The sequence below is a fragment of the Pygocentrus nattereri genome, chromosome 27 (assembly GCF_015220715.1).
Source record: "Pygocentrus nattereri isolate fPygNat1 chromosome 27, fPygNat1.pri, whole genome shotgun sequence".
NCBI lineage: Eukaryota > Metazoa > Chordata > Actinopteri > Characiformes > Serrasalmidae > Pygocentrus > Pygocentrus nattereri.
This window is the reverse complement of record NC_051237.1, coordinates 2,968,429-2,992,736: the sequence shown is the minus strand read 5'-3', so window position 1 is coordinate 2,992,736 and position 24,308 is coordinate 2,968,429. Positions and strand designations below refer to the sequence as shown.

The following is a 24,308-nucleotide window of genomic DNA, read 5'->3' as shown; positions in this document are numbered from 1 at the left end:
GATCACTCTTGTGACACTCTTTCGCTCTGCAATCTCTGTGTTACCAAAGCTACTAATTATTTTATTACCTGATTCCCATAGTAGCTTCTAAAATATCATAACCATTGTTTCGCACAGTGCACACCTTCAATTTCAAGTGCTGTCAGCACAAAGTTCAGCACAGTGTACCAGGTGAAAATGATGTTTCCAAAAAAAAAAACTAAAAATTAAAATGTTTCAAAATATTTCATTATTTTGAGCAGAATGAGAGAAATTTTTTTTAAATGGTTGCGTATCAAAGCATGCACGTCTGGACTTTACATACTGGACGAAGTACACAAATCATGTACTTGAGTTAAAGTAGAGATACCCAAGGTAAAATATTCCTCCAGTAAAAGTAGAAGTCCTTACTCTAGACCTCAACTTGAGTAAAAGTACTAAAGTATTTACCTTCAAATGTACTTAAGTATAAAGTAAAAGTACTAAAAGAGTAATTCTGGCTCTGATGTCCTGTTATCATTTTTATAACCAGACTGGCTTCATGAACTCATTTCAGGTGAAAGTCCTCCAGCGTCTCTCTTGGTAAACCAGTCTTTTAATAGAACGTCATTAATTAGTGATGCTGACGTCTATTAAAATGATCAGAAGCACAAAACACTGAAGGTAAACAGTTTCCATCAGGGAGAACCGAGTGGCTCTGAAATCACTTTTTACACACAAGCAAAGCTTCAGTTTAAGATTACTTTGTAAATTAGTTACAAGTTGAATAAAAACTGGCTTTAAACTCAGGATCACAAATAAGTTTTCCTTTACTGTGTTGATCTGTAGGCGTCTGTTCATAAACATAAACTAACTGAAACTAATTTACTATAAAATGAAAGTGTTTGTATGAATTCAGAAAAAAAGAAACATGCCAGTAAAACTGCATATGTGGACATATTTCTATATTGTGCTCTATTTACACAAAGTTAGGTTAGTTCATAGTTCAGGTAGACATATGTGCTCCCAAATTTTTACGCTGCTGCACTGACATTGAACTGTGTGCTGCACTGGGTCGGTATGACCAACAGGTCAAAACAAGCTCAGAACAAAGTGACCGCTGTTCCCTGATTGGTGCTCTTGCTTTGCACTTCTTTTGTTTTGACATGTTACGTTTTTATACACACAGAAACCAAAAGGAACGACAGATTTCTCAAAATGTAGGAGGAAAAAGTCGGATATTAGACTCTGAAATGTAGTGGAGTGAAAGGAAAAAGTTGCCCAAAATTGAAAAATACTTAAGTAAAGTACAGATACACGAAAAAACTACTTAAGTACAGTAACAAATTACATTTACTCAGTTACTGTCCACCACTGCATATTACACTAATAAATCCATGTCTAATGGCCATACACTATTTTTGTTGCAAAGTGACAGAAACCCAGACGATAGCAGGTGAGGTGTTAAACAGTTTAATAGTAAATCTAGCAGCCAAGGCAAAACAGGGGCAAAACACAAAGGAGTAATCAAAGTTCAGGCCAAATGTCTAATCACGAATCAAACCAACCAGCAAAAGTACCAAAAAGGGAAAGGCAAAAGAGTAAAAGTAGTCAAAACACGAATCAAAATGGTCATAAACACGGTCAAACATATAATACAAAAAGCACATGAGCCAAACACGTCTTTATATTGCACAGGTCATATTAATAATGATATTGTGCCTGTATTGATTTGCATGGAAGTTTTTGTAACTGGCTAAATCAGCCACCCCCATATTCATAAGGTGTTGACAGGCTGTCGGCAGTTAGTGCCTCTTTTAGTAAATCTGCTCCTTAGGCTGCTCTCACAAGGGCATTTTGATGCCCCTCAAAAAGCAAATTGATCTGCTTTGCTGGTTTGTTGTGAGTTTGGACAGACGTTTTTTTCCCAACATGAACAATATCCAAGAATCATCTAAGTGGGAAAGTCACAAGTTGGACTTGTGAGTGGCACAACTGTCTACGGGTTCTCCTATTATGGGGTGCTCACTTACCCCCGTCATTGAGCATGAATTGACTGTTTGCTCTCTCTTCCAAACACATTGATCTGTCCATTGATCTGATGTTGCATTGGCAACAATTAAAATGGAAGCACAAGCTAGCGTTCAACCTCCCAGCTTGGTACCATCATGTGATGGAGGGGAGTTGAACTGATCAAGACTAAATTATAGAGAATGACTGGATAAAAAAGAAAGAATAGAATACATGTAAGCAAAGACTGTTGATGGTTCCTGCACGTCTTCACAACAGGAAGCCAGATAGACTAGGTTCCCTATAGTTATTAGAGTAGGGTTGTACAGCTTCATCTTGTTCAAAATTGATGTGACTGTCTGAAACCCCACCCCACACTATATCCTATTGGCTGGCACACATGTGAGAGTACATGCTTTAAAAGGTTCTGATTCAGACAACTGAGCATAATGTTTCATTTGATGGTGTTTGTTTTCCATCAAAACATTACTGAAATTAATGGAAGATGAATGTCAATGTCATTGTGAATTCAGCCTTAGTTTTAGTTATTCCTCCGACAGCAGTAGACATTGAACCTCTCCCTGTGGCCTTTTCTAAGTTCACTTTAATAATAATAAGCCTTTCCAGGCTTGCATGCATGTTTAATAACCAATTAGAGTCTGTGCTGTTCTTGGGTAGACTAATTCGGGGGCCAAACCTTCTAATAACATTTCTGTAACCATTACTCAACACCATCGCTGTAGTATCAGGTTGAAGGAAGCAAGCCCAGGGTCTGTGTAAGGCCCTGAAGCATGATGATGGATCCTGGGCTCAGCTTTGGGCCTTTGTCACGGTCTCAGCATCCCCACTGCCTTGACAGACATCTCTCCCACTCTGCCACTGTCTGAGCCACTTCTATGATAACAAGTGTCCTGGGAAGCTGAAGGATAGGCTAAACATATGCTAAAATAGGCGCTGGGTCTCCTGATGTAAGAGGCATCTAAACAGAATGTAGAGTCTCGGAGGTCTTAGACCTACTTTAGAGCTCACCGGGTCTTAACTGGTTGATTAATGCAGACTTTTGAATCTGTTTTTTTTTTTTTACATAGGATTCTTGGTCATGCTTTCTTCTTTTTTGCCTCTTGCTATCCTCATGCTCGCCCAGCTTTATCCCACTGCCTTATCCCCTGTTGTCCATGTTCAGCTCCACCCTTTCCTTTCCCTCTCCCCCTTTCCCTTTGTCATAATGAGTTATTGCAGAATAAAAGGGGGATGAGGGAGAGCGAGGGATAAACGGGCTCTCAGCAGCGCGTGGGGCAGGAGAAGTAGGTTAAACTTGCTGCCGCTTAAAATAGACAGAGCTAGCACTTGTTAGGATCCTCGCATCACTTCAGGGACTGCTGGGATAGGCTGCATATGATAGCTTCTATAATTTTGCGGATATGATGCTCAGGAGCCAATCGGTGGTAAGGAGAACTGTGGCCATGTTCCCCAGGTTACCGTGCTTATTTAGGACAGTGGTTATGGTATGGAGGCCTGAGGCTAGTCTAAATGAGCAAATGCTTTGGCCCATGGAGGCCTATCCCTCTCTCCATCTCTCTTTTGCTCTTTCTCTCTGTGGAGGCGGCATACATGTTCATATGACCTCTCCACCGAAGGCACTTTTGATTAAATTTTGCCTTACAGCGGCATGCAGAGCTGAGGCCGTGTGTGAGGATTGATTTAGTGCAAAATACATCCAGATTATTATGTCCAGTGATGTCTCCTTGAGGATATAATACACTTTACAAATACAGAACTTGATAATATGCAGCTTTAATATTTAGGGTTTTGTTTTAAGCTTTATTATTTTTATTGTCTGTTACCTGGCAACCGACCATGCACGCACCGCTGAAACATAAACACGTAATCAGAATAGTCAGGCTAGTGATGTAAAAAGTTCATACAAAATAAAGTCTAGTAAGCTTGAAGTTAAGAATATTGTGTCAGCACTTTTTGTGTTGTTTATCAGATTATCGCCGCTTCCAGTTTCAGTTTCCCCAAACACTTTAGCTGAGCGCACTCACGTTTATCCTCCATATAAACACACACTTTCAGCTCTGTCTCCTCATTTTTCATCCCCATCACTGGAATGTTTTATCTGATGAGTTCTCATCAACATTACCACACAAAGGTGATAAGGGACAGTGGAGATCATGTTTGCAGTGTCTGGGATTTTTAAAATACTGTTAGGGAAGAAACAAAAAACAATACAGATAAATGTAACATCATTACACTAGCTATGGTGAACTATTGTGCCCGTCACTGCATAAAACGAGAGAAACAGATGGTTAAAACAGAAGTTGGACAGCTGTGGGGTTGTCTTAAAGTTGGGACAGTACTTTGGAAATTTTGTCTATTTAGGATGTTTCTGTAATACATTGTCTTGTCTGGAATTAATAGATAAGATTATGAACTTATGTTCTGCAATAGCTTCAGTTCTAAATTCAGTCCTAACTAAAGTCGTCATGGTGACTAAACAGATAAGATTTCAGACTTGAGAAGTTTCTAATATATAGTCCCTGGTGCACATATTGGTTGCTTATATGTCATTCAAGCTTAATTTGAATTATGCCTCTCACCAACTATCCTGCAACCCTGTGGTTCATTTTATGGGACATGCATTAAGACGACTCTTGGACTAAACCGACTTATCAGAGCAACTGTTGCGAAACTGGACAAGCTTTATGGAGAACTGGCAAAAAGTGTGTTCAACTTAATGAAAAGCTGTAGTGTATCTTTTTTTGTTTATCACCGAAATTTAGAGCAAGTTCTTCATTTCAAATTCTTATTTTTTTCTACTTTACTTTTATTTTCTTTCTACCTTTCTTTGTTCCTCACTTGCAAAATTGTCTCTATTTTGAAAGACGTCTGAGGGGCTGTAGTTCTCCATCCTGCTTCTTTTCAACCATCAGCCGGTGTTTTATGTTTTTTCTTCTTTGTTCTTTGCTAATTTTGATCAGGGAAATCTCACTGGCTTTAGATCTGTTTGATGGGCCTGAATGGAATTGAATCAGACTTTCACCCCACAGCTGACAGAAAAGAATCTCACTCTGCCTTCTTCTCATCTCACCTACTTTCAGGCTGATTGAAGTTTGAGTTTTGTTGTGTCTCCTGTGTTCCTTCCGTTTCTTCCACTGTCATTGGAGTCGCTGTGCTTTGCCAGCGACATTTCAGTAACATTAGCTTCTTTAGAGGAACCAGTGAAGCTAGAAGAGGCTAGCTATCATAGGGTTGGTTATTAGCATGCTGTGGGGAAGGGGCTAAACTAAAGATAAAAGATAAAAGCTTGGCAGGGCTTTACCTTTTTCACTGCCACCTGCAAGGACTGCACCTGCCAACTCTGCCCACCACACTATAGCCATAAAACTTAAATAAAACCACCGGCTTTGAACTCCCACACCCCTGCACTCCCCTCTGTGTTTTACTAGCCTTTGCCTCTTTTATTCTCTCTCTCTCATTTCCTCTCACTCTCTCACACACACTTCACCCCTGCATGTGGGTTAGTGCTAAGTCTGGCACATGTGAGCTGTTGGTCAGTGTGAGCAGTCGGTCAGGAATATAAGAGCTAGTATGATCCAGACCAGGAGAGAAATGGACCATTGAGAATAAGTGTTTAAAGCAAGAATTCAAATAAATTCCATTTTATTTGTATGGATGCTGTTTCAACAGGCCTTGTCCCAAAGCACCGTTCCTTAAATGTTGATACAGAGCAGTAAGAACCATTGGTGGGAACCACTGAGAGAAACCAAAACTCAAAAGCCCATAAATGCATGAATAAGAAATACTAAGAAGACCCAAGACTCAAAATGACAAAGCTCCTATATGCATAGGAAAGAAACGCTGAGAGGAAACAAGACTCAAAAAGAAAGACACATTAAAAGTGGAAAGAGCCAAGACTTAAGGAACCAAGATTTAAACAGAAGAACCAGTGGGAGGAACCAAGACTCAATAAGAGAAACTGGCTGAGAGAATGAGGAGCAAACATTGTGAGGAACCAAGACTCAAAAAGAAAAATCTCATTAAAAGTGGAAGGAACCAAGACTTAAGGAACCAAGATTTAATGGGAACAACCACTAGGAGGAACGAAGACTCAAGAGGAGAAATTTACTAAGACAATGAGGAAGAACCACTGAAAGGAACCAAGACTCAAAGGAGACACCCCTTAAAGGTGTGCAGAATAAAATCTAAGAGGAACCTCAACAGGAAAAACACACCGAGAGCATGAATAAGAATCATTGAGAGAAACCAAGACTCAAAAGCAGAAACTCCCAAAGAACATGAGAAAGAACCGCTGAGAAGAGCGAAGACTCAAAACAAAACCTCTATAAAAACACTGAGAGGAAATGGACTCAAAAGAGGAGCCTATTCTCCTTTGAGCCGCCCGCACCTAAGAGTGCATTTACAATCACTGATGAAATGTAAAGTAGTAGTAGAAGGTAGTAGCAGTAGAAGCCATCGGATGAAGGAGAACTAATGTGTTTGATCTGCTGAAGTAATGATTGCGTCAGACATGTACAGGGTGTTAGATATGAGAACACGTTGATTAAGAAGTTCACTGTGAGCCGACAAACAGTTTAGAAGTTCATGCAGGGTTTGGTGATCATTAAGCGCATTACAAATCATGACAGGACCCCAATACTGTGCGATGTTTCAGGTCACAGCTCTGTAGCAACCGTCAGTTGTAGTAGTGTTGCTTTCCAACATCTGTCATATTGGAAATCATGACTACATAATTACAATTAGTGATAACACTTTATTTGAACCCAATACATGGCAGAGATCATATGCGGTCATGACAGATCGTATTCAGTAGAGTCATGTTACCATAACTGTCAAGATGCCATGTTTGATGTCATGATGACTAACTAAAGTACACAGTAAAATTAGCATGTGACCTAAGCTGTTATGAAATTAAAGGTGGCATCTGTGGTAATCATAACATGGCACTGTTATGCTACCAAATAAAATCTGTTGTGACAGGCTCAACAAACTGTGCGAAGGACTATCTGCTTACTGCATGCTGAATTAGTGGAGCAGTCAACAAGCTCAAGACAAATGAGAAAATGAAATTCAGTAATAAGAGATAACAGTGTTAATAAATTAAGGTTTCCCCATTAAAACATTCTATGAAAGGAAATTACTCCTATAGATAAAAATTTGAGTTTGGGAAACAATAACACGGACTGCGCAGGCATCTCTGGCATCATGGCATCTCTCACGTCTTCTCACATACATACATGTGATCTTGAGAGTTGAGCAAGTCTTAGGCTTTGTCCACCAAGAAGGTAAAAGTGGACCAAATCCGATTTTTCTTCTTCAAATGTGTCCTGATTTGGGACACTTTCGTATGTGGTACTGATATCCAATACGTATCCAATGTGCAGCAATGCGACTCAGTCTGAACAGCCAGATCGGCATTCATCATCATTTTGGACTACTGAGACATCATACACATTTAGGCTGATGTTTCTGTAAAAATTAGAAGGCACTTATCGCAGCCGCTCCATGTTCAAAGAGATTTTGAAAGGAATGACTGAACGCGGCCACAGGAGAACGAAGCTGCGGTGTCAAGGAAACGTCTGAAAGCAAAGCAAAAGAATTTGTAGACAAGAACCAAAGAAGTGACCATGGCCAAATAATGTGGGCTTTTTATGGTGGGCTCGAATGCATTCTGGGTAATGAGCCGAGCTGTCAGCCATCAGAACTTCATGATCTCACCTGTGACACCGGTAGTCATGATTGTTAGATTGTTGAATGAATTTAATGTAATGGGAAATGAACTGTGTACTTGTGCAAAAGTTATGGCACATTGTCTATTTTATGTTCTATTTTTTTTGAGTTTGAAACTCAAAAAAGCAAAAAAATAGAAACTGTGCATTAAATATAAAAACAAAAAACATGCGTTAACTTATTTAACACACAGGTTAAATTACAAAATATGTCACTTAGCCTGTGTTGTTCAGATGTTTGCATATGAGTGTGTGCACAATTATTAGGCAAGTGAGTATTTTGACCATATTATAAATTTTAGGCATATTTTCAAACTCCAAGCTCGATAAACTTGAATGCTTAATGGATTTAAGCATAGCAGGTGATGTGTATCTGTGTAATGAGGGAGGGTGTGGCCTAAGGAGGTCAACACCCGATATCAAGGTGTGCATAATTATTAGGCAGCTTTTTTCTTTAGGAAAAATGGGCCAATAAAGAGATTTAACTGACTCTGAAAAGTCAAAAATGACAAAGTCTCTCAGAGGGATGCAGAACTCTTGAAATTGCTAAGATATTGGGGCGTGATCACAGAACCATCAAACGTTTCGTTGGAAATAGTCAACAAGTCGCAAGAAACGTGCTGAGAATAAATTACACAAAATAACTGCCAAGGATTTGAGAAGAATCAAGCGTGAAGCCACCAGGAACCCATTATCTTCCAGTTCTGTCATATTCCAGAACTGCAGCCTAGCTGGAGTATCAAGAAGTACAAGATGTTCAGCGCTCAGAGACGTGGCCGAGGTAAGGAAGGCTGAAACCCGACCACCACTGAACAAGGCACATAAGCTGAAGTGTCTAGACTGGTCCAAGAAGAATCTGAAGACAGATTTTTCAAAGGTTTTATGGACTGATGAAATGAGAGTGACTCTTGACGGACCAGATGGATGGGCCCATGGCTGGATCAGTAATAGGACAGAGCTCCACTTCGAGTCAGACGCCAGCAAGGTGGAGGTGGGGTACTGGTGTGGGCTGGTATTATTAAAGATGAGCTGGTTGGACCTTTTCGGGTTGAAGATGGGCTCAAAATCAACTCCCAAGCCTACTGCCAGTTTTTAGAAGACACTTTTTTTAGCAGTGGTACAGGAAGAATCTGCATCTTTCAAAAAGACGATGATTTTTATGCAGGACGATGCTCCATCACATGCATCCAAGTACTCCTCTGCATGGCTCGCCAGTAAAGGCGTTAAAGATGAAAAACTTGATGACATGACCCCCTTCATCACCTGACCTGAACCCAACTGAGAACCTGTGGGCAATTCTTAAACGGGAGATTTACAGTGAAGGAAGACAATACATCTCTCTGAACAGGGTCTGGGAGGCTGTGGCTGCTGCTGCACAAAAAGTTGATCGTCAACAGGTCAAGAAACTGACAGACTCCATGAATGGAAGGCTTGTTATTGAAAAGAAGGGTGGCTATATTGGTCACTGATTCTTTTTTTTAATATGATAATATTTGTTTGTTTATAATTCTCACTTGAACAGATGAAAATAAAAAAGTGAGATGGGAAAATGTTTTTCATTTAGCTGCGTAATAATTCTGCACCATCATAGTTGCCCAATAATTGTGCACATATAAATATTCCTAAGAAAGCCAAAACCTCACTTTTACTTTCTTAAACATTCATGTTTGAGGTTTATTAACAATTTGGATTAAACGAGAGCGCTGTAGTTGGTGATTAATAAAAATAAACCTCAAAAATAAGACTTGCCTAATAATTGTGCACACAGTGTATTTAAGAATGAACCCTAAGAATGAAAATATGCCAGAAATACATGTGTTGGTTTCATATATTTGATAAAGGCAGTCCATGTGGACTATAAACAGAAACATAATATTTTCATTCTAGTGCAGTTACAGTTACAGTTACCTACAAAATTTTACATTGATGCAGTACAATACCATTTCATTATTAACAATAAGAACATTTATTCAGCTATTCAGAGGCCTTGTGAAGCATCGCTTATTTAAAAGGGGGTTGATTGGCAAGGCTAGTGATGTCACTGTGCATATACATTTCATATGAGCATACTAGCACAGATGTCAGTGGTCTTATAAGGCAATTTGGAATTCCTTTCAACTCTGTGGACAGAGCTGCATAAGTAGAGTCTGTCCATTTGACCCCATAATAAGCAGACCACAAATGTGCTTCCCAGTCATGTGAAGAAGGTATGCAGTAATGACTAATAGAATATTGAAGGATTGTATTTAGATAGGCCTCGTACAAGAGGTGCGAGTCCTGGAATTAATTGAGTGAGTAATAAGTGGTATTGATTAAAGCGAGAGTTTGTGGCAGGGGATTCATGAGGTGAAACAGGGTGAGAAGATGAAAAAAGAGAAGGCGAGTGAAAGGAGATGACCATCTGGACTGCATTACCTGCCACCATGTCCTCTTCCCCTTAACCTGTCTTAATCCTCTCTCCACGCTCCTCCCCATCCCTCTATCAGTGCCTTATCTACTGTTTACACTGTACAAAAACTGAGCTGTGCAAACTAAAAGGGGAATTCCACCCATTTTTCAAATTTTCCAACATTCATAGTGGTTTGATGTCAAATGCACCGTTCTAGAGTCATCACACTGGTGATGATAGGAACTTCACTTTAGAGCATTGTTTTACGATAGTTTAGAGATAATGTTTTAACCTAAAATAGATATTTTTAACATATTCATAGATGTGAGGTTCATGCAAGGTGTTGTAAGGCAAAAACAGTCTTAGTTTACATTTGTTTTACCATCTTTAACATCTCAAATGAATCCCAGAAGACAATCCCAGAAAGTACAATTTCTATGGTAAATAAAGTGGTTATATTAGGGGTGACCCTTGGTTCCCATGCCCACCACAAAAATCTTAGTCAGTCCACGTCCATGCAGTGCAGAATTTCACATCAGACCCCTCTGAATGACATGTTTACATCTTAATGATTGAATTATACAGAAAAAAAAAACTCAAAAAGAGTCAACATTCTGCATTTGCATTTTACGTAAACCTACTTTGTACCATCAGTCCAAGGGGCAGGGATTGATATTATATGCACTTAATGTAAACATTAGCCAAACTTTCAGTAGTTTTCATTCTCATAGCATTGTGTGCAATGTAAAAAAATACCTTGGTGTTAGTTAAATTATTTTGTCGGCCTTATGTATTTTTTAAGTTTATTAAACACAGACTAAGTGTTAAGTCAAGATTTATTTGTATACAGCTTTTACAACAGGCGTGGTCACAAAGCAGCTTTATCGAAAAATCCAGGTTCAAGCCCCTGTGAGCAAACCAATGGCAACAGTGGCAAGGAAAATCTCCATAAGAGCAAGAGGAAAAAACCTTGAGAGGAACCAAGGCTCTGAAGGGGAACCCATCCTCCTCTGGTTGACGCTGAATAGCAGACAATAACAAAAGAGCAATCTGAACAGAGAAGATTTTAACATTAGTATAAAATGTTAAATACAGAAAAAAAGGTAAAAGCAGGTTACGCAATGGCTAGCTGTGTGTGTGTATGTATTAAGGATTATTGTTTTGTTAATTTGCTAGAAAACATTTAATAAACTCAAACATGTAAGGCAGACAGGTTACTTACATAAATAAAAGTTAAAGTTCAAACATGACGGTGTCTCACAGTTGGTGATGTTTAGCCTCAGTGTTACAGCTAGAACTGTAACACTGAGACTAAAGATTGTTGGATGTAAAAGCAAAGCTGTGGACAGTGGACAGTCCAGGTATAAAATAGCCAGTAGAACAGACCAAGTTCATGTTCACTGAAAAAATCAGAGTCAGCAAGTAAGTTAGAAAAACAGCAAGCAGGGAAAGATACCTCAGACAGAATTGTCAAACAGCAAAGAGCAGCTCAGAACTGATAAAACACTCCACGAACTGGTAATAACCTGAGACAATCAAGGCAAAACCAAGTTTGGGACATTGTGTAAAACATAAGTAAAAACAGAATACGATCATTTGCCAATCCTTTTCAACGTATATTCAATTGAATACACTACAAAGACAAGATATTTAATGTTCAAACGGATAAACTTTATTGTTTTTGCAAATATTCACTCATTTTGAATTTGATGCCTGTAACACGTTCCAAAGAAGTTGGGATAGGGGCAACAAAAGACTGGGAAAGTTGAGGAATGCTCAAAAAACACCTGTTTGGAACATTCCACAGGTGAACAGGTTAATTAGAAACAGGTGAGTGTCATGATTGGGTATAAAGGGAGCATCCCTGAAAGGCTCAGTCGTTCACAAGCAAGGACGGGCGAGGTTCACCACTTTGTGAACAACTGCGTGAACAAATAGTCCAACAGTTTAAGAACAACATTTCTCAAAGTGCAACTGCAAGGAATTTAGGGATTTCATCATCTACAGTCCATAATATTATCAAAAGATTCAGAGAATCTGGAGAAATCTCTGCAAGTAAGCGGCAAGGCAGAAAACCAACATTGAATGCCCGTGACCTTCGACCCCTCAGGTGGCACTGCATTAAAAACCGACATCATTCTGTAACGGATATTCCCACATGGGCTCAGGAACACTTCAGAAAACCACTGTCAGTGAACTCAGTTCGTCGCTCCGTCTACAAGTGCAAGTTAAAACTCTGCCATGCAAAGCGAAGCCACATATCAACAACACCCAGAAACGCCGCCGGCTTCTCTGGGCCGAGCTCATCTGAGATGGACTGACGCAGAGTGGAAAAGTGTCCTGTGGTCTGACGCGTCCACATTTCACACTGTTTTTGGAAATCATGGACGTCGTGTCCTCCGGGCCAAAGAGGAAAAGGACTGTCCGGATTGTTATCAGCACAAAGTTCAAAAGCCAGCATCTCTGATGGTGTGGGGGGCTGTTAGTGCCCATGGCAGGGGTAACCTGCACATCTGTGAAGGCCCCATTAATGCTGAAAGGTACATACAGGTTTTGGAGCAACATATGCTGCCATCCAAGCAGCGTCTTTTTCAGGGACGTCCTGCTTATTTCAGCAAGACAATGCCAAGCCACATTCTGCACGTGTTACAACAGCGTGGCTTCGTAGTAAAAGAGTGCGGGTACTAGACTGACCTGCCTGCAGTCCAGACCCGTCTCCCATTGAAAATGTGTGGCGCATTATGAAGCTCAAAATACAACAACGGAGACCCCGGACTGCTGAGCAGCTGAAGTTGTACATCAAGCAGGAATGGGAAAGAATTCCACCTACAAAGCTTCAACAATTAGTGTCCTCAGTTCCCAAACGCTTATTGAGTGTTGTTAAAAGGAAAGGTGATGTAACACAGTGGTAAACACGCCCCTGTCCCAACTTCTTTGGAACTTGTTGTAGGCATTAAATTCAAAATGAGTGAACATTTGCATAAAACAATAAAGTTTATTTGTTTGAACATTAAATATCTCGTCTTTGTAGTGTATTCAATTGAATATAGGTTGAAAAGGATTTGCAAATCATCGTATTCTGTTTTTATTTATGTTTTACAGAACGTCCCAACTTCATTGGAATTGGGTTTGTAGTCTAAGTTGATTATTGATAATGAGGTACAGATCTGTAGAGGGTGGGGTCAGTGGTCAGTAGGCTGGGGATGCTGAGTGTGACAGCAGAGGCCATGACAAAGATTTCTAAAGAAGGGCTTCCTGTTCACTGCTGTTGTGCACTGGCCATTTTACTGAGCACTGCACCACTTGCACAACAGATAATAAACAAATGTTTATGGATGTTGTTATATGGTAATACATTGGTGACAGATGTTTGTAAGAGTGCTTAATTGAGCATATGGATCTTTATATCAGGTAGACGTACACAGATCTAGATTATATTAACATTTCATAATCTCTCTCTCTCTCTCTCTCTCTCTCTCTCTCTCTCTCTCTCTAACTAACACAGGACATGGGACCCTCCAGCTTGCCCTCCGTACCCCTCATGGTGGGCTGTGGGGTGTCCTGTACTGCTCTGCTGATTCTGCTGCTCATCTATGCTGCCTTCTGGAGGTAAGGAATGTTCTCAGATATCTCCTACTATGCTTAAAAATAATTTTTGGCTCTTGGCGTGTACATATGTTGGATGTAAAGTAGTGGTTCTGTCGGATCACTCCTACAGCACTTTTTTTGAAACTCTTTTTAAGTGTGCAGTTGTACTCTTTGCTTCTTGAACTTCCGGTCAAGGAGCTTCAAGCCATCTCTGAGTTAATTGTGTGAGCTATTGCTGGTCAGAACTGCTGCCAGCTGTAACAAGAAATGCATTTTTTTTTCTGGCCTTTTGAAACTCAAACAAAAAAGAAAAAATTCCACCTCCACAAGCAATTCATTTCTTAGACTTTGCAGCTTTCCACGACGGATTATTCAGGCAGCAAAAGTGAGCGAGAGAGGCTGGCGTGGGGCACAGTCGCGCCGGGCCAAAACTGCAATTAGCTGTAATTGGGAACAAATGAGGGCCGGCAGGAGCAGGCTGTGGCAGGGCAGGATTATGTTGTGGGTGCTAGCAGAGGATTGTGCAGATTCAAACAGCAGCAGCTACTGTGTGGCAGATGGCCTAGAGCAGAGACTAACGTCACGTGCTGGGCGCCAACAGCGCTTAGTCAAGTGTCTGCTTATTCCAAGAGTGACTCTGAATTTTTCAGTGTGGTCTGCTCTGCTGCAAGCGCTTTTAAGAAAGCCGGCCAAGTGACAAGAATAAATGATTAACCCTTTATGAAGTGCATGGTGAAATACTAAACTAAACTCTAAGCTAAATACATTTGTGATTATTATGTAGTAGTGATGATGCAATATTGCATATATATGAGTGGCATAAGTAAGTGGAACCTCTGCTTTCAGCATCTGGTGTTACCCCCTTATGCAGCAATAACTACAATTAAACATTTTCGGTGTCTGTTGATTAGTCCTGCACATACAAACAGTTTCAACTCTGTTTTATGCTGGAATGTAGTGTTTTCCTTTCTCCAAACATACCGCTTCTCAGTTAAAATCGAAAGATCTATTTTGGTCTCATCTGTCCACAAAACATTGTTCCAATAGCCTTCTGGCTTGTCCATGTGATCTTAAGCAAACTGCAGACCAGCAGCAATGTCCTTTTTGGAGAGCAGCTGCTTTCTTCTTGCAACCCTGCCATGCACACCATTACTGTTCAGGGTTCTCCTGATGGTGGACTCATGAACATTAAAATTAGCCACTGTAAGACAGCCCTTTAGTTGCTTAGAAGTTTTTCTTTTCTTTTCTTTAAGAGATTAATATTATTGTGGTGAATAACCATTGTCCATCATTTTTCCAGGTTTACTGCTTACATGAGTCTACTAAAGACTGTAATTATCACAGTTCATCAACTATAATAAATCTCAGAATCACCCATCACAACTAATTACATGCATGTCCTTCCATAACAGTCATAAAAAAAGAAACTCTCTCTTCATCTCTCCAGACCTTTATCTGAGCATTATCAAAAAGCTTATCACCACTTTCCTCAGCCGCCTTTTCATCAGCTATAAGAAAGCAAAGGGAATTGATCCACTGAGCAAGGCTGTTGAAAAAAGTGGACATCGTTCCGTAATCAACATCTGGCTCAGTGTTAGGTCACCTGTAGGTCATCTGAGATTACCACCTCATTTTCTCATAAATTCATCACTGCATTCCACAGCTGAGGACCTGAAAAGTGCATTTTAACTTCTCTCTGTTCTGTACTTTATATCAGAACAGTTCTTACAATAAGAGTGCTCAAATATGTTGTATAAGGGGGGCTGTGTAATGGTGGGCTGACAGCCAAGGCAAATATACAGGCAAAAACTATACAAAAAAGCTGATGCAGGAGGACTAAGGAGAGCACCTTGTTGAGTACAAAGGCTAGCTAGTAACTGTTAGCCATACATTTCGGCACTAGAATCTCGGATCACTAGGAAATATTGTTATTTAGCATTATTAGTTTCTGTTGTTACAGTACATGTTTGGCTAGATAGAAAATTTGAAAGGGCTCATGTTTGATGCTTGCATGAGTTTATGTACAAAACCAATGAAATTCAATTAAACAGCTTTTCTTAATGTACTTTCAAGACAGATGTATATAAATGTATGTAATTTCTGTCCTAATTCATAATTCTTTATTGGGTCTCAATTTTTAAAAAAAGCAGACTGTAACATGGCTTTGTAACTTCAGCGTGATTGGGTGGAGCTAACCTGCTTTAAGCGGAATCGGCAGATACATGCAAATGCATTTGTTTTTGTGACATCAGAAAACCAGTGAATTCGAAATGGGTCATTTTTACAGCCTAATTTCTATATGTCCTATACAATGTAAATTCTTTGTTTGCACTTACACATTTCTTTATGTTAATTTCCCAGGTACATCCGCTCAGAGAGGTCCATCATTTTGGTGAACTTCTGCCTGTCCATACTGGCCTCCAATGTGCTAATACTAGTGGGACAGTCCCAGACACTCAGCAAGGTGAGTGCATGCATGTGTGTATGAATAGCTCTGTAAGGCAGACAGAAATCCAAATTTCCCCTATGCCAAGTTAACCCATAGAAGTCACGGTTATCACATGTGATGTGATGAGCATAGTTCACCAGTCGCTACCAACTATTTTAGACTTGTATCTCCTTGATATCTTATTTTGCCATTTCTTTCCATTGAAACAAGTGGAATGTGCAGACTCAAACCGGCTGATGCAGAATGCAAAGCTAATGTAATTCATTGTGTATTTGGTTAAACATGTAATTTGACTAGTACAGCAAAACAAGTGACTTCTAAGGGTTAATATTTCAATGTAAAAATACACATTTTGTCTTTTTCATGTACACATCATAATCCATGCCTATGAATCATTAATCCTCTGTCACTCATAACCAACATTGATAAATTGATACTATTCTTAACAAACTTAAACTGTTACAAAAATTACACTACACTTGTTGTTTGTACTGTTACTAGCAAGGTGAAAGCAATCATACGACTCGTCCTGCGGTCATCACCCCCGATTTGCCCAGTGAAGACGATGAGGTGCTGTTAGCTTGGGGTTTAGGCACTGAGGTAGGCACCAGGAAAGCCTGGCTTAAACCTTATGCTGCGTTTGCATTGTGACGGTAGACAGTGATGGCAAACCACATGATGATGGAAAATTGGGTACATGGATACCAGATGTCTTATAGTGCGGCACAGCTAGTCATCTGTATAAAAACATCAGTGTTTGACAGACTTAAATAAAATTTCAGTCTCCATGGCAACATTTACATGGCTGCATGTCGCCACTAGTCACAATCCATCACTGTTTATATCACTTCTGCACTGAGACAGAATATGTGAACGCAGCATGTGATCGCAGCGTTACTGAGACCTGAGAAGGGCCGATAGAAAAGCAGTTAGCATGTGCTAAGCCTGACTATGGAAAGAAAGCTAATAGAAGACTTTCCCAGCAGGCTAGCCTCAGAAACTCCAGAGGTGGCGGTGCCACTCACTGCCAGCCTGCGCATGTTAGTGCTGTCCCTGACCTGTCACGACATAATGTAAGAGGCCATGATAGAATCTCAGGGAAATGGCAAGTCGAGGGCCGATTTTTTTTTTTAGACTGGCAGCTGGAACAGGCAGCATTACTGGGGCCTCCAGGGGTCAGCTTTGTGTCAGCCGTGTCAATCACTGTAAGAGGGTGTGAGTGTGGCCACTGAGCCAGAATTGAGAAAAACACTGCCCCTCAAATTGAAGTTGTCGCTTTGGGCTGAAACGGAAACCAGAAATGCTGAAAGAAACACAGCATTGATTTAGCCTTTCCTTTTCTGACATTATCTTAGGCGTGTGAAAGTATTGAGGGTGTAACGATTTCAACACAGTATCAAAAAAATCAAAAGCAGTGTGTAGTAAGTTTAGAGCTATATTGTCAATAGAGCTACAGTTAACAATGAATGACTTACATAAGCAGTTAAACTGTTGAATTTTTGCTTATTTTGCTTTTTGCTTAAGCAACTAATCTAAAAAAGGATTATGTTTCTGTTTGTAAAAATTTCATTATATTTTTTTCCCCCATAAAGTTTAAAAAGAAAGATTTTCATAGTTTATTAAAACTGTCAATTAAATACATATTAAAACTTTATTTTTAAAATTAAAAGCTTTCATTTTAACTCTATGGGGAAAAAACTTTCTTTGCACAATTTAATTCTCACTGAAACAGGAACATAATCTTTAGATGAGTCAAGATTAAAATTGAAAAATCAAAATCAGTGTACAGGAATTTAAATCTGTACTGTCAGTAAGGCTGAAACTATGCAGTTATTTTTATAAAGTGTCTACCCACTGAGTCTTTTTTTATTCATTTATCAGTCTAACAATTATGTTCCTGTGTCAGTGAGAATGAAATTTTTTTTTTTTTATCATTTCTAATTATAATTTACCTCACATTAAAACAGAAACATAATCGTTAGATTTGTCAAGGGAAAAAATATTTACCAATTTAGGTATAGTGAATTAAGTCTATAATCAGTTAATCGACTACTTTTTTCAATTAATCTATTATTGACTAACATAACGATTATGTTCCTGTTTCAATGAGAATTAAATTATACAAGAAACCTACAAGAAATGTTATCATGTATTGCAGCGATTCTGCTTCTACTGAAGTATTGAAATATATATATATATATATATATATATATATATATATATATATATATATATATATATATATATTTTTTTTTTTTTTTTTTTTTTTTTGGTAACATTATACTTAAACTCTGCTACATAACACCTACATAACCATCCCATATGCTGTCGCAAGTTGTCATCACAGATTTATTCAGTAATATAACAATGTCACATTATCATAACTGTCTTGGCAGATACCATCAAATTTGATGTTATGAAATAGATTTAGGAAAAATTTTGCATGTGGCACAAAAGTACCATCAATGATAAAATGAAACTCTTATTTTACTGAACATGATTTGTCATGAGCATCTCCCATGACATGTTTATTGAATGGCTATGTCAGGGTTGCATAGTAGGGTTCAAATAAAGTGTTATCTTTTTTTTGTTTTTTTTTAGTAAACTACCCTTCAACAGTGAAATCCAAATGTACATTTTTTTTATAGTTGATGTTACTCATTAGCCATCTTAATGGACATCTTGGTACATCCTTTGAGAGTAAAGTGGGTGGGGGTGCGATGGGGCTTATGCACACACCCAAAATCAAATGACCGAGCTTTTTTTAAATATAGGTGGTGCAATTTTTGGAAGCTTATCTTGCTGGAGGGCTGATGCCGTCTGATGAAAGTTCTGTTTGATCACTTTTGTTTTTCTAAGCCAAGCCAATCTGTGTGGAATATATTAGAGCTCTGTAGACTCAAGACCTTTTCAAACCTATAATATCAAAAATCTAATTAAATCTTGACCTTAGAATTGTATCAAATTGTATCAAACCAGAAAATGTTGTATCGTTACACCCCTGTAAAGTACTAGCTTCAGAGTGTACTACTGAACTGGAAATTAAAAGCCATTAATTGCCATATCCCTCTCATCTCTGTTCATTTGTAGAGCATAAATCACAGTTAACCTTAGTGGCTGAGTACTGTAATTGCATAGTGATCCTAAGCTTTTTGCTAACACTTTTAGATCGTATGTCCCCCCCCCCCCCTCCTCTTTTCATTTTTGTTTACTGTGCTCTGGAATCACTCCTTCACGCCTTAGAAGATGAGTGGCCCATGTGCTTTAGTCCTTCCACTCCACACTGAAGTAGCCTCTGAGCTGCCACAGTACCACTCTGTAATGGCTGTATTCAGTGGCTGTATTCACAGCAGCAGTGATGTTAACTGTACTAGTGTATTTCAGTTAGAGTGGCTGTCTCTGCAGTGACCTCCTCACCCTTTCCCTCTCTCTTCATCTCTAATCTCAGCATACCTCGTCTCTAAAGAACGGCTGAGACTTGTTAGCTTATATGCTTACATCTGTGGACTCCCACTCACTCACTCCCATTCATTCTATGTGTCCTTTCTCTCCCTTCCTCCCTTTCTCTCTCTCTCTCTCTCTCTCTCTCTCTCTCTGTCTCTCTCTCTCTGTCTTTCTTTCATTCTGTCTCTCCCTTTCTCTCTCTCTCTCTCTCTCTCTCTCTCTCTGTCTCTCTCTCTCTCTGTCTTTCTTTCATTCTGTCTCTCTCTCTCTCTCTCTCTCTCTCTCTCTCTCTCTCAGGGGCTGTGCACTGTGACCGCTGCCTTTCTGCATTTCTTCTTTTTGGCCTCTTTCTGTTGGGTGCTGACGGAGGCGTGGCAGTCTTACCTTGCCGTGATTGGCAAGATGAGGACACGCCTCATTCGCAAGCGTTTCCTGTGCCTGGGCTGGGGTAGGTCACTCTCTCTCTCTCTCTCTCTCTCTCTCTCTCTCTCTCACACACACACACACACACACACAAACACACACAGGTTGATTCAATAGCAGGATGTCTGTTAATAAATACTGTATGTCCCATATGGATTATACATAGCGTTGCTGTCGAAACAAAAACTTGTAGCTTTACAGGAAAAGGAAAAAAAACTTGCTTTACTTTCAATGTAAGTCAGTGCAACCAGATTTTTTTCCAGGTCATTTTTGGCCATTTCTTTTGATCCATTTATCATGAAATTTCTACATACTGTAAAGGGCCACAGGTACGTTCAAATTATGTCAAAAACTGAAAAACGACAAAATTGGAGATACAAGGTTTTGTCCTGACAGCAGTGATATGTATATATCATGTTGTTAGATCAAAGCCTCACTGTAGCATGTTGAGCACTATCCCAGAAGGACAGGGGAAGCTGGAGACAGGCGTTTGGGCAGCAAACCTGTGTGACTTTTATTTCCAACGAACTACTGCTTTTTCAGAAGAGTATCACAAAAAAGGTCTACTTTTCAAATAAAACATATAAACAGCTGATTTTTCAGTCCTTTCTCATTAACATATGAGCTCCTCAGCTGGTGTCATCTGCTGTTTGGTTGCCTCTGTCCTTCTTCTCTCCACTCGGTTTTTTGAAGGATGAGCGATAAGGAGAGAGAGAGAGAGAGCGAGAGAGAGAGAAGGAGGAAAAGAAAGAGAAATAGAAACCACACTCCCAAGCCTCCCTGGTCGATTCAGCACAGCCACCGGGTTCAAAGCTGAGGCATGTTGCGGCGGCCGCGCTCTTTGTGGCCACAGACATGCTCTTTGTGGCCCATAGCCGCTCCTCAGAGCCTTTAGTGGCTCCAGTTTAAAATTGGCATCAGGCCTGGAGAGTTAGAGGAGTAGATTTTTAAATCAAAGCTTGTTTACTTCTCAAATTGCCAAGAAGCTTATATACATTTGACTTTAAAGCTGCACTTTAAGTTTTTTGGACCACTTCATGCATCTTCACGATTTAACTTCACACACATACCCTCCAGAAGAAGATCCGGCTCAGTGTTCGGCTCTCAAATGCAAAATCAACATTATATCAATAAAGATATAATGACAATAGTAACTCATTCACTTACATCAGGGGTCAGCAACCCAAATGTTAAGAAGAGCCATTTTGGCCTTAAAGTAGGCGCCATTTAAGGTAGAACAGATGAGAAGCTGACTTCAGTTTGTGACTTTTTAGTGTTTGACAGTTTCTTGTTGCAGATTAAACGCAGGAAACCAGTTGAGTGTTTATAAATGCAAATAAGTCCATTTGTCTTCAGATTATCAGTGTTCATCTTAGATCTTTGCTGTTTCGTTAACTACTAGCTAGGCAAGATTGTTGTCTGCGTTGCCCAGTGGTGACCAGCACTTTGCGTGCCAACCTTCAGGATTAAACATCAGTAAATTAGCATTTATACATAAACTCCACCAGTTTTTAACTTAAAAATCTAAAAAACTTAAAAATTACCAGGGAAGTAAACGAGCCACTTTGTTCCACACATTGCATGCAATTACACATTTCCACCAGAGAGGTCTCCAAATTCGCAAAACATACAGTGCAAAAACTTCACTTCAGCAACAATCATAAAGACACAGAATGTAACAGCCATGTAATATAATATGTTTTCATTAGAGAGAAGTTTTTTTAAGGCTGTTGGGGAATGTGTTCTAGAAATTTGGACTAGCCATGTCGTGAGATGTGAGATGTTTTCTATTGTAGTGAAAAGTTCTGACCCTAAGCCTTAAACAAAAATACATTTTCTATGGTTTTCATGCAGAGGCAGGACACTATTGTCCACAAACACACACACACACACACACACACACACACACACACACACACATACACACCGACACAGGGGCTTTAGCCTCTTCAAAGCTCGAATTTGATTTTCATTAATATGGCCTCACACCAGGGACAAGTTAACGTGATGGACTGCACCACTGTGCCTGCTTCTTTCTCTATTCAGATGAGTGACACAGTGCAGTATGGCACGCCACTTCTGCTCTATTCAACCCCATGACGTTCCACAATCTGGCTTCTCCATTTGCTTCAATGCAACCGAATGACACACCACAATATGGCATGCCACTTCAGCTCAGTGTTGTTGCTGTATTACTAGTCACAGATGTCGGATCAGAGATAAGAAATGTATAGGATAGCATCTTTCCAGCGTAGGCGAGATCCATGGAGATATCGGAGCAATTACAGCCCTACGTGGATTCGTTTTGAGCCTTATCGATCCAGCTATCTAATCCATTAATTCAAAGATGTTCTCGGCTGATACAGCATTAGATTGGCATTTTTCCATATTAGAGGGGCATAGATATGCTGCCACAGGGATTGACTAAGACATCCAGTGTACAATGCTTCATGAAAATTGCTTCAAACAAACAAATGAAACAGTTGCAAACTGTACTCTGATCACCAGAAAGTACACATATCTGATCTTCAAACCCAGAGCCAGTTGTTTCACAATGCTAAGATTGCACAAATAATATGTTTGAGTCTCTTTCATTAGCTAATTGTAAATGTCTGTCTGCTGCATTAGAATGAAGAGTGTGTAATCATTAACAGTGCTACTAAGCAAATGAGTTTTCTATCACAGTTTGCACTACATTGCACATGAAAATGTGTTTACAGATGTTTGATTCAATATTTCATGTTTTTCAAGACTGATAAGTTATTAAATTATCTATTGTAATTACTTATTTCTGGCAGTTTCTTGTTGGATTATCTGCATCAATATTTAATTACTGCTTTTCAAATATGTGGCATTTTGGATATTAATTGCATTAAAACTTCATTCTCAATGTAACAGAGCTTTCTCAGTTATTGTGGAATAATCCACAGCCATATCCACTACCTCTGGACATATCCAAGTTTATTTTTTGCCAACAGACATTTTGAAACATGATAGATTACACACTACCTGTACACATTAGCATAATTTTACACAAGTAACTGCATGCTAACTGGTAAGCTCATTTCTCATTAAAAAAAATAGTCACCTGTGGCCCAAACATTCCTAATAATGCGCAATACCTCCATGAGCATGAATAACAGCTGTGATTTGATTTGGCATGGACTGGACAAGTTTCTGGATGTAGGTGACATCAGTGTTCAGTGACTCTTGCATGAAAGAAGTGCACAGTTTGGCCAGATTTCGTGGATGCCTTACCTGGCTTCTTACTCATTGTTCCAGGTAGTCCCACAGATTTTCAAAAGGGTTTAAATCTGGGGGTTTTTTATGGGCCAGCCCAGATGTGTGAATGCTCCTGAATGTTTATCATGCCAATCAGTCACATTGGCAGCCCTGTGAACATACGAACTGTCATGCAATACAGGGATAGGAATGTTATATTCCTTGCTAAGATGATGAGCGAAAGGTAAAACCTGGTTGCCCAGTAACTCTATGTAGACCAAAACACGATTTCCATATAAGTAAAACCCCCAGAACATAACAGAGCCTCCAGCTTGAACCACACCTTGCACACTTGTCTTCATTGAAGGCTTCCTGAGGTCTACAATGAACATTACACCAAGCATCATTCGCATACAGGCAGAAAATAGATTCATCTGACCAGATAACACATTTCCCGTCAGAACTGTCCAATTTGTGTGTCTTGTGTGTGAGCAGAAGTGAGCAAAGGCTTCTTGCGTGACACTCTTCTCCACATGTTCCTGTTATACAGTTCCCTGAGCAGAGTTCTTTCAGAAATTGATGTTGAAGACCTGTGTTGAATTCTAGAAGCAGTTTTTGCCTGGAAGTGAAGCGATATTTATTTACAAGCTGTGAAACATGCCAGTGGTCCCTGTCCGTCAGTTTCATCTTTCAGCCACAGTTCTGACAAGAATTTCCTGTAGACTGGGATTTTTGTCACTGCTGGTCGACCCATATGTTATATACGCTTCATATGCTTCAATACACCTGGAAATTCAGCTACTTCCTTCACACTCTGGCATTTGGCCCCCAAATGCAATCACTCCTTTTGATCATTAACATCTGCTTTGCGTTCTCATTCTCCACACATTGAACAAGACATTCACTGCACTGTACCACCTCTTCTTAATCTATGAGTCCCATCGCATACCCTGCAGGTATTTATAGCCCAATCATCCTCTTACAACATCTGCAGGAGTCTGAATTTCATTCCACATTAAACGTTCAAGGTTAATTTTTTTTTGTCCAGGAAGCTTATATTATCAGAAATAGTGAC

General features: G+C 39.6%; 1 protein-coding gene across 6 annotated transcripts in view; it reads left to right on the top strand.

Moving 5' to 3' along the window:
* The window catches only part of adgrb2 (adhesion G protein-coupled receptor B2), a 437,226-nt gene that overhangs the window by 335,293 nt on the left and 77,625 nt on the right, over window positions 1–24,308 (top strand). For 5 of the 6 annotated variants that reach the window (XM_037535323.1, XM_037535321.1, XM_037535322.1 and 2 more), the window contains exons 18-21: window positions 13,613–13,716; window positions 16,057–16,159; window positions 16,646–16,744; window positions 19,886–20,036. In XM_037535323.1, coding sequence (XP_037391220.1) covers window positions 13,613–13,716; window positions 16,057–16,159; window positions 16,646–16,744; window positions 19,886–20,036 — 457 coding nt within the window. The remainder of the gene's footprint in view (window positions 1–13,612; window positions 13,717–16,056; window positions 16,160–16,645; window positions 16,745–19,885; window positions 20,037–24,308) is intronic. The other variant, XM_037535324.1, reaches the window with a different exon arrangement.